Here is a 17,539-nt window from a genome sequence, read left to right as displayed (position 1 = left end):
ATATTGTCAGGAGGGACCAGTTGCTGGAGAAGGATATCATGTTTGGTAAGGCGGAGGGTCAGAGAAAAAGAGGAAGACCCCCAATGAGATGGACTGGCCAAGTGGCAGCATCGATGGACTCAAGCGTGGCAACAGTAGTGAGGTTGGCCCAGGATTGGGCAGTGTTTCATTCTGCTGTACATAAGGTCACTATGGGTCGGTACCAACTCGATGTCACCTAACAACAACAACAAGTCTTTACAAGAGTAAAAAGCCTCATCTTTCTCCTGTGGAATGGCTGGTAGTTTCGAACTGCTGATCTTGAGGTTAGCAGCCTGATTCATAACCAGAGCTCCATGTGAATGTTGGACAATGAATAAAGAAGAATGTAGAAGAATTGATGCATTTGAGTTATGATGTTGAAGAATTATATTAAAATTACCATGAACTGCCAAAAGAACAAACAAATTGCATTGGAAGAATTACAGTCAGAATGTTCCTTAGAAGCCAGGATGGCCAGACTTTGTCTCTCATACTTTGGACATATTGTCAGGAGGGACCAATCCCTGAAAAAGGGTACCATGTTTGGTAAAGTGGAGGGTCACAGAAAAAGAGGAACCCCCAAGTAGGTAGATTGGCACATTGGCAGCAGCAGTGAACTCAAGGGTAGCAACTATTATGACGATCAGCAGGATGAACAGAGTTTCTGTTGAGTCTAGGGTCACTATAAGTAGGCAATGCCTTGCTGGCACTGAAAAACTGTCTTTTGTTTGGTTTTTATAATTTCTTAAATGTTATTTTGGTTTCTTTTACCAACCAGGAAAGTAGTGATCTCTAGAGGTGATCCAAGTTGCAGGTTTGGTATCATTGATAACTGCTGAGTTCATTTTCAAATTTGGTTTGATTCCCCAATACCATTCTACTAGGATGAGCGTGTGTTAAGCCAATGTAACAAGTATGGCTTTAGTTTATGGGAGTATAATTATCCCTACATATAAATAAATAGAATGGATACTTTGGTTTAAATCTTGGTAATCTAAGTTTACTTAGAAAAAGTGTACTAGGACATATTCCATACTGGGTGACCCATGTCATTGAAAACAGTCAATAGACTTATTATTTGAAAGCTCATAATTGGTCTATATTTACTTACAGGGAGTCTATAGGAGATATCTTCAGGGAAATAATTCATCTGAGAGTAGCGTTTTGTTTGGCAATATTGTAAAACCTCTGGCGGAAACTGGATTACAAATCTCAAAAAGGTAAGCAAAACATATTTCTCAGCTAGCTCAAATTAAAACCTTTGTTGTACTTGCAATAGGTGTGTGAAATTTACAAGCTTCTGGAGGATAGAAATTCTTTTTATTGCCCACATTACCATTACTTTTGCCAACACTACTTGTGCTGTAAAATTCTTATATACTAAAAATAAACTCACATATTTTTAAAAGTCCCCATATTCATAATGAAAGTTATTTTTAGGCCAACTTGAAAGTATGACCTTTTAATGATATATAAAATTGTCAAATGATTACTTATTTGTTAATTACACATACCTATTTAAAACCGTTGAGTGCAGTTCAGTAGTCCAGTGATTTCTGTATAGGGTTTCTGAGCTGTGGCTGATGGGGTTTGAACAACCAACCTTAGGATTGGCAGTTTAGTGCTTATCATACAGCACCACATCAGGACTCCTATTTAAAATGAGACATTAAATAAAAGGATTAATTAATTTGAAAAATATTGCTCTCTTCTCCAGTTATGCTTCATGAAATTTTATTCAGACATTTCGTAAGTACACAAAATGGCACCAGACCATCCGTCCCACAACACACTCTAGTTCTCCTCTGGGTTCTGTAATTCACTGCAGTGGCCACACAGAACTCAGACACCATACTTAGAGTTACAGGATTTATTAGGGGAATTGTTAAGTGCTATTGACTCGGTTCTGACTCATAACAAACCCATATAAGGCTTCCAAAGAGCGGCTGGTGAGTGTGAACCATCAGAGAAGTTAACAGGTTATAATTTAGGATTAATAACTTCAGAGCACAGGTATTTCAGTCAGGCCAACCTCTCCTCAGCCATGCCCACAGGCAGGCCTCTCTCTCTGACCTACTCTAGCAATATTAATTACAAAGTTTTTAGGATGCTGATAAATGCCCACAGGACACACTGCACCAAAATAATCTCAGTCTGAATGCCCTTGGCTGTAGCTCCATGGGTCAGAAAATCTAGTTTCTCCACTAAGTACCTGAAGTCACCCCACCCTGCAAGCAAGCCTCCTGCCCCAAATCACTCATTTTTTCTTGCCCTGTGGGCTGGGAAGCCCCCTGCTCTACCTGGTATTCTGGCTCTTTGTTCTGCTGCTATTGCTCTTCTGCCACTCCTCTGATGTCATAAATTTCTGTCCCTGGGTTGAGGTGGTTGGATGAGCAGGGATTTCAGTTTCCAAAGGATGAGCTCCCCTCTTAGCCCTTTTTCCGTGATGATAGTGAGATTCCCCTCCTGCTTCTAACATGGGTCATCCTATACCCATGTTAGAATTCCAAGTTTTTATAATCACAATGAACTCTGTTAACCAATCATTCACAACTGAATCATATTATCTTATCAGTCTCTTCTCCCGCCTCTTCAAAAACTCAACAGAGAAAGAGCAGTTTGGTGGGAGTTGCAAAGACTAAAGCTGGAAGAGATGTATTAAATAATTCACTACACCACAATAAGAATCTTTGACATCAAGGTCTCTATCAGTGGAGCAAGGCATCTAACGCACTCTGCCCATGTCACTTCTGTGCAAGTGTGATATACAGCAAGTGTGCAAGTGTGAGTGCATGTATGTATGCTGCTGTCCCCAGAAATCCTGCCCGTAGCATAGCCTCAGCGTTGTGGCAGCACGAGTCAGAAAGAGCTCAACTCAGAAAACTTCAAGAGCAAAGGTTACTGCCGGAGGTCAGAGTGTCAGCTCAAGCCCAAATCATTCCGACCCCGAAGTGAGGAGGGGAACAGGGTTTTATACAAGAAACACAGAGCATTTAAAACACACAGATTTGTCTTGTCAGCTGGGGTGGTAAATTCCAGCAGACCCTTATCCTGTAAATGGGAGTAAACCCACCAATAAACCCTTATCTTGGTTGTATGGGATGTGCTAAGTTTTATCCTGTTTGTTCAGGTGTCCTTGGGTCATTCTGGCCTTCAAGGTTTTTCTGTAAGAAGTCTGTTTATGATTTTTCCATAGGGTGAGGTTGGGGGAAAGGGGAACAGGGTGAACTATGCTATAATATTTCAAATGGGGTCTGTTAATTATACTATAACATTTCAAATGGGATTGTTAGTTATACTATAAATTTCAAATGGGGGCTGTTAATTATACTATAACACCAGAACTGTCCTTTTTACAGTTTATCAGACAGATGGATCTTTGTGATCACATTACCATCCACTGTGTGGCACTTAATAATGATGAATAAAAGATTTTCTTAATAATGACATGCAGCAGTTGTATTTCTGAGATCTATACCAAGGAGTCCTGGTGTGGCATTGTAGGATAAGCACTGGACTAAAATATGGTTTTAACTTCAAGCTGCTCCTCAGAACCCCTATACAGGGATGCTATGAGTTAGAACTGACTCAACAGAACTTAACAACAAATACCAAGGAATAAGGAGCTCTGGTGGTGTAGAGGTTCATGTGTTGAGCTGCTAACCCTAAGGTCAGCAGTTCAAATCCACCAGCTGCTCTGCAGGAGAAAGATGAGGCTTTTTGCTCCTGTCAAGATTTACAGCCTTAGGAACCCTATAGAGGGTTGTTATGAGTTGGAGCCAACTCCATGGCACACCACCATCCTAAAGAATAATTATTAAATTTGTATGCAATTCTTTTGCTTCCTTTTTCAGAGATTCAGACAGGTGGCTTCAATAAAGATTCAAACACATTGATTGAGGCCAGGCCACGGTCATATGTTTTTCCAAATCATACTTTAAGAATTAAAGTTTAATTAACAGGATTCTGTCTGCATTCACCCCATAACAGAGATCAAAAGAAAACAAACTATAGCAACTCGTTGGGAGGCAATTGAGGGTTGGTGAGGTGGAGAGACGTCTCATTATATTCAGAAATACGTAATCATGTTTTTTGGACGTGTTTGCCTCTTTTTTTTTTGTAAAGAAATTTTAGTACTGCACTGCCACAGATTGATGCGACTGGACAATTGTTTGTACAGACCAGGAGAGGCCGGGAAGTTCTAAGTAGGGTGAAGCATTTCATGAAACAACATGTCCTTCCAGCTGAAAAAGTAAGTCTTTTTACAAAAGGACTGTTGATGACTTACTTCTGTTATTTCTGCTTCTAAGAATACTATTATAGTAGTGATTTGTTTCTGAAGAATCAGCATGAGGCTGGTCTCTATGAGGTGGTGGTTAAAGACATTCCAAATATCGGGCTGTGAAGAGAAAGGGAACACCAAACCATCCCTCCAACAGCACTCTCTACTCAGCTGGGTTTGAAAGTTCATTGCTGTGGCCATACAGAACTCAGACACCATCCTCACAGTTATGGGATTTATTATGGAAGTTCACTGGTTATAGTCAGGGTCTGAAATGTTCAGGCCACAGTTCTTCCAGTCAGGAACAACCTCTCCTCAGCCATGCTCACAGGCAGACCACTTTTCCTAGGTAGCGTTACAAAGCTCTTCTGGAGCTGCCGATAAATGCTCACAGGGTATGCCACTACAGTATAGCCTCAACCTAAAACCATTTAGTTCTAACTCACAGGTCAATAAACCTACCTCCCCCAATTAAATACCTGGAGGCACCCTGCTCTGCAAGCAAGTTTTCTGCCCAGAGCCACTCAGGTTTACTTGCTCTGTGGGCTGGGAAGCCTACGGCTCTGTCTGGTGCTCTGGTTCTTGGTCCTGCTGCTGCTGTTCCTCTGCCCCTCCTCCAGTGTTACAGCTCTTTCCCTGGGTTGAGGAGGTTCAATGTAAGGAATCTACAGTCCAAGGGATGAACTCCACTGACAGCTCTTTTTTGATCATAGTGAGATCCCCTCCTCCAACTTCTGAGATGGCTCATTTTATACACAGTAAAGTTCCAAGTTTTTAGACATAATAAACTCTCCTAAACACTTACAACTGAATCATCAGTTTTTTTACAATTATAATTAACCCTGTTAACAGTCCATATAACCATGATGCATAATCCTATCAGCATACTCTCCACTTTCTCTTACCCAGACCTCTCAGGACAAAGTCATTGGGAGTTACAAAGACATGGCTTAGAAGACATGTATTTAATAATTCACAGCATGGCAGTGATGGTATCGTGATCTTGTAGCCAGCTGTCTTTTGGATTCCCCTCTTTGCCCAACACTAGGAGTCGCTGGGAGGTACAAATTGTTGCTCAGCTGCCAAGTGACAAGTTGGAGGTTTCATTCCATCCAGATATGCCTCAGAATAAAGATCTGGCAATGTACTTCTGAAAACTCAGTCATTGAAAACCCTATGGAGTCAGAATGGACTCAACAGCAACTGTTTTGCCCTAGCATTGAGCTCCTACAGAATCTGATCTAGAAAAATTCCGAGCTTTTAAAAAATGCCAAGGGAAGCCACAGATAAATCTGTGAAAAGAAAATGATGCCATAGGGGATTAGTTGTTTGCAAAGCTGCCATATATATATGTTAATTTAGGATCTCAACCTTACAAACAACTAATCCCCTTTGACTTAATTTTATGTATATATTATGGATGCCGTTGAGAATTAAATAAGAACTGTAGAATTTTATATATTATTTCAAGATGTTCATAGATTTTATGACCTCTTTCCTCCAGAAGATACTATTTTACAGTGTTAAGTTTAAGTTCGTTAGTTATAGAGAGGCAACATAGTAGGATGAGCACTGGACTGCTAATCCTAGGGCGGTGATTCAAACCCACCAGCCTCCCCTCAAACCCTATACAGGGTTGCTATGAGTCGGAACTGACTGCATGGCACTTAACAACCACCACCTACAAAATGGGTTAAGAGCTCTGGTAACATAGTGGTAAAAGCACTCAGCTGCTAACCAAAAAGGTCATGATTCCAATTCACCAGCTGCACTGCAGGAGGAAGATGTGGCAGTCTGCTCCCATAAAGATTGTGGCCTTGGAATCCATATGGGGCAATTCTACTACTCTGTCCTATGGGGTTGCTGTGAGTTGGTATTGATTTGACGGCAGCGAGTTAATAATGAGTTAGGCACCTGGGAAGCAACTGTGGTGAAAGAAGCAAACAGACAGGGCTTAAATTCCAATGTAGCTTATAATTTAGCAGAGAAGAAATCCATTAAATAAGAAATGATAAGTGTAATACAGAAAAAAGCTCTTATGGGAATATGTAAGGGAGATGGGATAGAGTGTGTCTGTGGACAGAACACTGGTGTAGAAATCAAAGACCTTTATTCTTGTCCAGCCTGGTCTTGTGCAAATAACTTTCTCCAGGCCTCAGTTACTTCATCCGTGACATGAGTAGGCATGACAAGTGAGATAATAAATCCCCATTTTAATCTTCTATTATTTTGAGAACTCTAGAGCAAGACTAACAAAATCACATATGGAACTAAATTTAAAGGACTAGAAGTGTTGAGAGCTGACATGTGTTTGTGCTACGGATAATATTGTTGCTTGAATTAAATGAATTATTATCGTATTTTCAGTAAAGATCTGGGTTGAGATGAACTCAGCTCAAGAGTTGAGTAAAGTCTTTAAAGAACATGCTATTGAAATTTGGAGAAATTCTATGTAACGTTGTCGTTGTTGTTAAGTGCCGTCGAGTCGGTTCCGACCCATAGCGACCCTGTACAGGGTTTCCGAGGGTGTAAATCTTTACGGGAGTAGAAAACCTCATCTTTCTCCCACGGAGGGGCTGGTAGTTTCAAACCGCTGAGCTTAGGGTTCGCAGCCCGATTCGTAACCACTATGCTACCAGAGCTAGTAGTTGCCTTTAATTTGTGTTCAGTGATTAAGGTTATCACTTTGGAAACTTTCTGCGCTATTCCCGCCCTCCCCAACCTCCTACCCCCCAGTTTTGGGCTTCAAAACATTGAACTTTAATGCTTTTGTAAGGGAATTCAATGCTTTTGGTTCAGACTAAATTCAACCTTACCTCCTCTCCCTCAAGTAAAATCCCATTGAAATAATTTTTTTTAATTGTGTTTTTTTAATGAAATCAATGTATAAAACAGGAAAGAATATATCAGAGGACTAAAGGTTTTGAAAACGGAATAGAACTTGGGATCAGAATGTAGAATGGATCATTCTAAACAATCAACCCTATCAGAGGAAACCACTCTGTATAGAAATGTGAGAAGGCTGCAGCAGGGATGGTCACCAGGTTTTCACAGTGGAACCCCGATGACTGGTTGATATGAAGAGCAAGAGTGAGAAGAGGAAGATAAATGGAGATGCTTGATTGACGAATGAGCTGCAGAAAGGCTGTTTGAATTGACCGATGACCGCCCTCTGCAGCAGAAAGTGGTGTTTGCCATAGACAGAGGGTCGCAGCAGTACTCTAAAGAAAGTAAATGATCTGCTTCCACAAAGCCAAGGCTCACATCAAGTATCAATGCTATCCCCTCTGTGCATAGGGTAAATAGGGACAGGCAACTTAGGCACTGGCTACCTAGAATATTGAAAGTGCCATGGGCTGCCAAAAGAACCAATAGATCTGTTTTGGAAGAAGTGCAGCCAGAGTGCTCCTTGGAGGCCAAGATGACCAAACTTCGTCTCTCATACTTTGGACATATTGCCAAGTCTCTGGAGAAGGATATCATGTTTGGAAAGGTAGAGGGTCAGAGAAAAAGAGGAAGACCCCCAACAAGATGGATTAGCCAAGTGGCAGCATTGATGGACTCAAGCGTGGCAACAGTAGTGAGGTTGGCCCATCATCGGGCAGTGTTTTGTTCTGCTGTGCATAAGGTCACTATAGGTCAGTACCGACTTGATGGCACCTAACAACAACAACAATCTAAAATGAGGGGGTGATAATGGCATGAAGTGACTGGCTTAGAAGGTTTCAAGAGGGAGTTTACTTTCAGAGTGTGTGGGGGATGAAAAAGTCCCCACTGAATAGTTTTCATCTTGTCTAGATGGATCTGGTGAAAAGAGATGGGGCTAAGATTCTTATGATTCAATAGTGAGTAACTGTTATCATGACTAATTGTGATTGTCACAACTATAAAGGTAGACATGCTGTAACATAAAAGGGGGGAGTAGTTAATCTTACAGTCCAGAAACAGAGGACCCTAGGACCATCAAGGGAGAAGAGCACAAGCGGAATGGTGGACCTTATCCAGAGAAGCAGCGACACCAGAGATGGAGGCAGAGATGAGGATTTGGAGAGAGGGATTAGCTGAGAACTCTAGACTCGTGGAAAGAGTGGGACTGAGAGCTGGCATCCACTTAAAATGTCACACCTTAATCATCTTAGTGTCACACAGTCTTTTAAACACATAGTTCACAATATGTGAGTTCACCACAATAGCAACAAGGCAAAGAAAAGAAAAGAAATCCTGTATAACTGGGTTCATGCAGTTCAAACTTGCATTGTTCATGGGTCAAACTATAAGTTATACATGGATTTTCAACTGTGTGGAAGGTCAGAGCTTAGGAGCATGCACGCACACACACACACCTGCATTGATAAAGGGTCAACTGTCTATGGATTCACTCTAAAAGAAGGTTTTTTGTCTTTTTTGTTTTAATGTCACATGAGACAGCAGTCTATACCTTGATAGAGAAGGTTGTGAATGGTTTGCCTGACAAGGGAAAAAGCCACAATCATTTTGTCTTAGCAAATCTTTAAAATCTGTCCACATTTGATAAATGGGAGATTTTCCTCATTATTAAAAAACTTATACCAATGTTTGTAAAACTGTTTTCTCCTGTAAATGTTCTGCTACTTACATATTTACTACACACAAAGATATTCTAAAAACAAAACAAAGCTATGTTCTCTTGTAGTATGATCCTAAGCAATATTAATCCCTGTTTGTGAAACTGTGAAGCAAACATTTGGGCTGACCCATGGTGATGGTGGTGGTGGTGATGCTGTGGAGCCGGTTCCGATTCATAGTGATCTTATATAGGGCTTCTGGGGCTGTAAATCTTTACAGGAGCAGAAACTTTCATCTTTCTTCTGCATAACACCTGGTAGTTTCAAACTACTGACCTTGAGGTTAGCAGCCCAACTCGTAACCACTATGCTACCAAAGCCTATTTGTTGTTGTGCCATGGAGTTGATTCTGACTCAAAGTGACCCTGTACAGGGTTTCTGAGGCTGTAAACCTTCACGGGAGCAAAAAGCCTCATCTTTCTCCTGTGGAACAGCTGGTAGTTTCAAACTGCTGACTTTAAGGTTGGCAACCCGATTTGTAACCACTACGCTACCAGAGCTCCTTACCAAAGCCCATAGAGAAAAGTAAATAGCTCCTTAAAATGGATAAGGAGAAAATATATATTCAATATTATTATGATTCTCCCTTTACAACTATCAAACACATCTAGAAAATAAGATTGTATCAAATAATATATCCATATGTTAACAGTACCTGGGGAGCCCTGGTGTGGCACTGTGGATTAATGCACCAGACTGCAAAGCCGTTTGAACTGCAAGGTTGGTGGTTCAAGCTCACCAGCTGCTCCTCGGAAACCCTATACAGGGTCGCTATGGGTCGGAATTGACTTGACAGCATTTAACAATAACAACAACAACGGTACCTGCCTGTAGTGCTCTTAATTATCTTGTTTTCATACTTTTTCATACATAGTGCCAATTTTCCATAGTGCAAAAAAATAAGGCTTACTTTATTCTAATGTTGTTAAGTGCTGTCAAGTTAGTTCTGACTCATAGCGGCCCTATCTATATAGGGTTTCTGAGGAGCAGGTGGTGGGTTTAAACTGCTGACCTTATAGGTCACAGTCCAGTGCTAATCCTAAAGTGCCACACCAGGAGTCCAACTATTCTAATAACCTTATGAAACTCCTTGGATAGCTAAAATTAATGTGTAGGCTGAAAGCTAAGAATCAGTTATCTATCAAAATATTGAAAGCCCATTGTTTCTATTTAAAATGGATAGGGAATCCTGAAAATAGCAGGCTAATAGGAACTAGAAAAATTATATATTATTGGGAAAATACTTTTTAACATAATGGTAACATGAATCGTATTTTCCTGTTTCATTTAACAAAGTACTAGGGAAGAATTGGGAGTTTCTTTCCAACTGTTGTTGCTGTTAAGTGTCTTCAAGTAGGTTCTGACTCATAACAACCCTCTATAGGGTTTCCAAGGAGAGGCTAGTAGGTTTGAACCGCCAACCACGCAGTTAGCGCCATTCCAGGATTCCTCCTTTCCAATAGTAGATTATATTATGAAATTATTTGTAATCTTAACTCAGAGTCAAGATTCTGAAACAAACATACTCCAAAGTAGTATCTCAATAAGTGACGAAAGAACTAGCATGTTTGAGGTAATATTTGGGGACTACTGATGAGGTACCAAGCATCGTATCAACTTTATTTTTTTAAATCAACAAATTCTTTTTTCTGTTTTAAGAACAACAGAAAGCTCATTTATAATGAAAAATTTTATTTTAATTCTGAGTCTTTTCACATACTACAAATTAAGTTTGCAAATCTCTAAGTGATTGAATTTTGAACCGGAAGTATTAAATAATGCACATTTAAAAATAATTATATAAACATGGGCACCCTCTCTCAAAACTACAGTATCATAAAAGTGTAGCCAGAGATTAGGACATTGTAAATGTACTACACAGTATATTTCTTGTCAGACACAATAGGATTGACTTATTTCCATGGCAATCTGAGGACTGGCAATGATAAGCAAGCCCAAACAGGAAATCTTCTAATGTAACTGGCTCCCTGACAGACAGGGTGAGTGTGTTCTCTGTGGTATCTTTGGAAGAGCAGTTCTTCCCCTTCTTAAGCATTCACTAAGTATAGTAATAATGTGCACTAGCCAGGCCTCAGTGAGGGGAATTTTTCTTATGTGACTATAAATCAGGGCAAAAAAATTAGAAATTAATTTGGTAATATGGACTCAGAGTTTTAATTCAACCTGTATATTCTACTAGTCTAATGAAAAAAACATAATAGAATCAATGCTTAAGAAGGCCACCAGACACATATTTTCATTCTCTTTTGACTTGTCTAATGATACACATTACAGATTATTTTTCATTTAGGTTTACCTATTTGTTTATTAATTTAATGATTTTCTATTCCTTCTTGCAATTCAGATATTCCTTCCAAGGTAATGTTCTTATAGTGAGTGTATTCTGGTAATCTTTTTTTTTTTTTTTTTACGGGGGGTGGGGTGTTGGTGGGTGGGCAGGCAGTCAGGGTCTGATAATTCCTGAATTTTGCTCTAATGTTTGAAAGCGTTTTACTGAATACAGCTGTCTAGGTGGATAATGTTTTTCTCTCAGCAGTTGAAGCTATCATTCCATTGATTTCCGACTCCATTGGTTGGTGAGGGAAGTCAGCTCTGACTCTAACAGTTGTTTCATTGTTTCTTAGTTTTTCTTAGTTTTACTCTCTTCTTCCTTTTGGTTTTTCTTTCACTTTGATGTCCTGCAGTTTGACTGTGTTCTGCCTTCATTGTGCTTTCTGAATTTTATGATTGGTGTCTTTATCAGTTCTGAAAAAATCTTACGTATATATGAGGGTGAGACAAAAGTCATATATACTCTGGCTGTAGAATTAATTTTAATCAACTTTTAGAAAATACAAATACATCATTTTTGACCTAATATCCGTGCTTTTCAATACACTTTTTCTACCTGCCAACAACCTTTCATATTCCCTTATTTTAAAATGTTGTAGTTTGAGCTATGAGCGATGAATGTACCACTGTCTTCATGTCTTCATCAGAGTTGAATCTGTGTCCTCAAAGAGCTGCTTTTCAGGGGACCAAACAAGTGAACATTCTGTGGAGCAATATCAGGACTACGGGGAGGATGCTTTAATACCTCAAAATAAAGTTTTTGCAGAGTGTCAACAATGTGGGCAGAGGTGTGTGGACGAGCATTGTCATGCAAGATCACACACAATATCCTTGGATAGTAGTCCTCTGCGTTTACTCTGATGTTCTTGTTTCAGCTCTTCAGGGGCCATCTTGTTGTAATGAGCATTGTTGATTGTTGAACCTTTTTCTGATAGTGTTCTAATACTGGCCCTTGAGGAGAACTGTAAGCACCAATTTTCCAGCTGAGGATTGACTTTTGAATTTTTTATTGGTTAGCAATTGAGTTATGTTTTCATTCCATACTCTGCCATTGACTCTCAAGCTTGTAATGATGAATCCATGTCTCATCACCAGTAATGATTTTTTTAAAGAAACTTTTACCTTCCTTGGAGTATCAGTCCAAATGCTTCTGTTTACACCCTTCCATGAGTGTTTTAATACCCATCTCACACAAACTTTTCGAAACCCAAGTCTGTCATGGATTGTTTCATAGGCAGAGCCATGGCTGATTTGCAAATGGTTTACCACATAATTCACTGTCACTCGATGATTGGACAAAATCATTTCATGTGCACACTCAATGTTGTCATCAGTCATGGACGTGGATGGGCGTTTTAATATAGCCGGAATGCAGATAATTTTTGACTCATCCTTGTATCACATGTGTATCTATATTGATATATTTAATATTGCTTCTCCCCTCTCTCGCTTCATCTAGGGCTCTAATTTGACTTGTGCTAGAACTTCTCACTGTATCTATCATGCCCCTTATTCACTCCTATTTTCCTTCTCGTAAATTTCTCTGGTTCCTTCTGAGTAATTGCTTCAGCTTTCTTTTCATTTATGTTTTCCAGCAGTATGTAGTCTACCTTTCAAGCCATCCATGCAGCTAGTGGCTCTCCACTCTGGGAGTATATCAGAATGGCCTGGAGAGCTAGGAAAGAAGACAGCAGCTCAGTACCATCGAGTTTAGACTTCTGGTTTGACACTGTAGGATAAGCACTGGACTGCAGAACACAGGGTCAGCAGTTCAAACCCATCAGCTGCTCCTCGGAAACATTACACAGGGGTGCTATGAGTCAGAACCAACTCGACAGCACTTAACAGCAATACCACAGAGTTTGTTTGTTTGTTTACTGTGCAATCAAGTTTATTTACATTAGCATCAGAGAGGAAAGGCTGAAAAGAAATCCCAAAGCTGGATAATTCAGAAGTCATAGTTGTGATCTTTCTGGCAATAGATTTTTTCCAACATGTTATTTTTTGAATCATTGGTTTACTTTGTTGTTGTTGAGAATATACACAGCAAAATGTACAGCAGTTCAGCAGTGTCTACATGTACAATCCACCATTCTCATCCTCCTTGTCTGAGTTGGTCCTCCCTGGCTGACACACACTCACTGCCCCTAAGGTTCCTTGCTCATCTTTCAAGTTGCTGTTATCAGACCGATCCCACATAGATCATTCATAAAAGACCATAATGCTCAAAGCAGACAATTTTCACTACTCAAGCGAAACTACTGTTTGGTTTTCAGAAAACTTCAGGGGATCTTTTTGGTTTCTGTTTAATTACTATAATTTGTATTCTTCTAGGGATGCATGTTTCTTTTTCAAATTCACCTGGTCAGCTTTGGTAGCCTCTTCTCATACTTTTAATTCCTTCCTTTATTCTTGAGATCTATAGAATATAAATATTTTATTTTCTGTATCTGACCAATCTATAGTGTTGTTAAGTGCCTTCGAGTCAGTTGCAAATCACAGCAACTCTAGGTTTCCAAAGAGTGGCTGGTAAGTTTGGTTCAAACTGACTTTGCGGTCCAATGCTTTATCCCACAGCTAATTTTTGCTTAAGGTGATTTATTTCCTTGAGTGTTTAGTAGTTTTTCCTGAACTCATGCTCTTAGGAATGGAATTTTATCTGCAAGGATTATCTGAGGCTTTTGTTTAAAAGCCTTTCTCCACAAAGGACATACTGTTGCTTCTGCCAGCTGCCTGTTGTCACAGTACTATACACAGAAACATTGTAAACTTACTTTTTAGCTTGAAGTTGAGGGCCCCAAAGGTCTTTGAATTCAGATCCCAAACTTGAGTAACAGCAAACTTAAATTTAGAATGAAAGGAAAAAAAAAATAAATAAATAAAAATTATGTATATATATATATATAGTGGTGAATATGTGCCTTGGAGTTGGTTCCAACTCATAGCGACCCTGTACAGGGTTTCCAAGACTGTGAATCTTTACTGGAGCAGAAAGCCTCAGCTTTCTCCCATGGAACATTGGGTAGTTTCAAACTGTTGACTTTACGGTTCACAGCCTGATTCGTAACCACCACGCTACTGGTGTTTACCATTCTATATATACATATTTGTTGCACTGGACTGCAAAATTGGTTTGAACCACAAACCCTATACAGGAACCAACTCGACAGCGCTTAACAACAACAACAACAACATAATTGCCTTTATCCCCATGGGCCTAGCCTATATCTATGACCTGAAAAACTGTCAGCTAAATAAATGCTTATTGTTTTGAGTTTTATTTGTTAAGCCTCAAAATTTAATTGATACTTAGTTACCCAAGATCTAATTGATTATTTGTCTATAACCATTCCTGTATTCTTAGACTGTTGGCCTGAAATTAAATGTAGAGTAAATAATGTTTGTCAAGAGGAAACATATAGCCTGACTTAGTTTTCAATTACTGTTGTAAGAAATTACCACAAACTTGGTAACTTAAAAACAATACAAACTATTTCCCAATAATTGTGAAAGCCAGAAGTGTCAGATCAGTTTCAATAAGCTAACGTCATGGTATTAAAGCTGGATTCAGAAGAGGCCGTGGAACAAGGGATATCATTGCTGATGTCTGATGGCTCTTGGCTAAAAGGAGAGAATATCAGAAAGATGTTTACCTGTGCTTTATCGACTACACAAAGGCTTTCGATTGTGTGAATCGTGACAAGCTATGGACAACATTGCGAAGTACGAGTATTCTGGAACATTTAATTGTGCTCGTGAGGAATCTGTACATGGACCAAGAGTCAGTTGTTCGAACTGAACATGGGGAACACTGAATGGTTTAAAAGTAAGAAAGGTGTGTGACAGGTTTGTATTCTTTCACCATACTTATTCAACCTGTATGCTGAAGAAATAATCCAAGAAGCTGGGTTATATGAAAAAAACGTGGCATCAGGATTGGAGGAAGACTCATTAACCATCTGCGCTATGCAGATGATACAACCTTGCTTGCCGAAAGTGAAGAAGACTTAAAATATTTACTGATGAATATCAAAGAGCACAGCCTTCAGTATGGATTGCATCTCGATGTCAAGAAAATTAAAAAATCCTCACCACTGAACCAATAAACAACATTCTTAACAGCGGAGAAATGATTGAAGTTGTCAAGGACTTCATTCTTCTTGGATTAACTATCAACACTCACCGAAGCAGCAGTCAAGAAATCAGATGATGCATTGCATTAGGCAAGTCTGCTGCACAAGACCTTTTTAAAGTGTTGAAGATCAAAGATGTCAGCTTGAGGACTAGGGCACCTGACCCAAGCCATGGTGTTTTCAATAACCTCATATGAATGTGAAAGCTGGACAGTAAATAAGGAAGACCGTAGAAGAATTGATTCTTTTTAGTTATGGTGTTGGAGGAGAATATTGAAAGTGCCATGGGCTGCCTATAGAACCAACAGATCTGTGTTGGAAGAAGTGCAGCCAGAGTGCTCTTTGGAGGCCAGGATGACCAAACTTCATCTCTCATACTTCAGACATACTGTAAGGAGGAACCAGTCGCTGGAGAAGGATATCATTTTGGTAAGATGGAGGATCAGAGAAAAAGAGGAAGAACCACCCCCCTCCCCACCAGTGAGATGGATTGGCAGAATCAATGGGCTCAAGCGTGGCAACAATAGTGAGGTTGACCCATGATTAAACAGTGTTTCATTCTGTGCATAAGGTCACTATGAGTCGGTACCAACTCGATGGCACCTAACAACAACAATTAGCAAGGCTGATTCCTTCTGGAAGTTCTAGGAAATAATTTGTCCCTTGCTTTTTCCAGCTTCTGGAAGCTACCTACATTCCTTGATTTATGACTCCTTCTTCACATCACATGCTTGTTTCATCACATCTCCTACTTCCTCTCTGAATTCCTCCCTCCACCTTGTGATTACATCATCTCCACCTAGATGATACAGGATAATTTACCCATTTCGAGGAGAATTTCAACTACAGATGTGATTAATTTCCCCTTAGTCCCATCTGCAGTTGCCACATAGGTAGCATTCACAGTCCTAGGATAGGGACCTGGATCTCTCTGGGTGTGAAATTTTAGCCTTCCACATTGCCCAAAAATTGTATGCATGTGAGACACTCTTGAGCACTGGGGAAATAGAGGACGATTTCTAGTCCAAAGTCAGGGAGTTGGACTAGAATGATTTCTATGTGATTCTTAAGCAAAAATATTCGCCTCTTAGGTACTACCATAATTACCATAGTGTATGTCATTTCATCGAGGGTGGTATAAAAACCAGCATTGCTCATTCAAGACTTGAAGCCCAAAGACAAACTTCTTCCCAGTGTCCCCACCCAAGTGAGTATTTTAGCTGGAATGGAGTACTGGTGTGGCACTGTAGGATCAGCATTGGATTGCTAATCACAAAATCAGTGATTCAAACCCATAAGCCACTCCTTGGAAACCGTGTACAGGGTTGCTATGAGTCAGAACAGACTCCATGGCAGTTAACAACAACATCCCACAGAGCACTAGTAGCTCTGTAGAATAAGTACTGGACTACTAACCATAAGGTCAGCGTTCAAGTCCATCAACCACTCCTCGGGAGAAACATGAGGGTTTCTGCTCCCCAAAAGATTTACAGTCTTGGAAGTCCTATACAGGGTCACTATGAATCAGAACTACCTTGGGGGCATTTAATAGCACCACTAACATATCCTCATGAGGGATAGTTGTTTTCCTATTTTTTCTTAAGTTTCACCCTTCTAGTGCCCTGACTTTATGTCAGGGTTTGGGTGTTTGTGGTGGAATTGTGGTGGTAGTCTCTGATCCACTGTCTAGCCCTGTTTGGGACATTTGGTCTTGTCTTCTGACCCCTGCCTATATATGAGTCATTGAAGCCCAGAGCCTACACTAGCATTGGTCCATCCTCCAGATAAACTTAGCTCCAGGGTACACTCACACTGAACAGTCAGGATTTTTACTTCCTGACCACTCTGGAACTCCCTAATCAGCTAAGCATTTCTACATATATTTGGTCTTTATAAAATGATTTTTAAATATTTGATCTAGCATTTTTAATCAGAATGTTTTGGGAGAGGTTCTGTGAATATCTAGTATACCATACTACTGAAAATGCAAGACTCAAATCTTAGTATAAGACGATGAGGTGCTGCGGGCTAATGCGCCAAACTGCAAAGCCCTTTGAACTGTAAGGCTGGCAGTTCAAGCTCACCAGTCGTTCCTAGGAAGCCCTACACAGGGTTGCTATGGGTCGGAACTGACTAGATGGCACTTA

At 40.0% G+C, this 17,539-nt stretch overlaps 1 protein-coding gene across 1 annotated transcript in view; it reads left to right on the top strand.

Annotated features, from left to right (window-relative positions):
* The window catches only part of ACAD11 (acyl-CoA dehydrogenase family, member 11), a 154,392-nt gene that overhangs the window by 70,070 nt on the left and 66,783 nt on the right, over nucleotides 1–17,539 (top strand). The window contains exons 8-9 of the mRNA XM_006840028.1: nucleotides 1,135–1,241; nucleotides 4,147–4,273. Coding sequence (XP_006840091.1) covers nucleotides 1,135–1,241; nucleotides 4,147–4,273 — 234 coding nt within the window. The remainder of the gene's footprint in view (nucleotides 1–1,134; nucleotides 1,242–4,146; nucleotides 4,274–17,539) is intronic.

This window comes from Chrysochloris asiatica, unplaced genomic scaffold (genome assembly GCF_000296735.1).
Source record: "Chrysochloris asiatica unplaced genomic scaffold, ChrAsi1.0 scaffold00028, whole genome shotgun sequence".
Taxonomy (NCBI): Eukaryota; Metazoa; Chordata; class Mammalia; order Afrosoricida; family Chrysochloridae; genus Chrysochloris; species Chrysochloris asiatica.
This window is presented reverse-complemented; position numbering and strand designations above follow the sequence as displayed.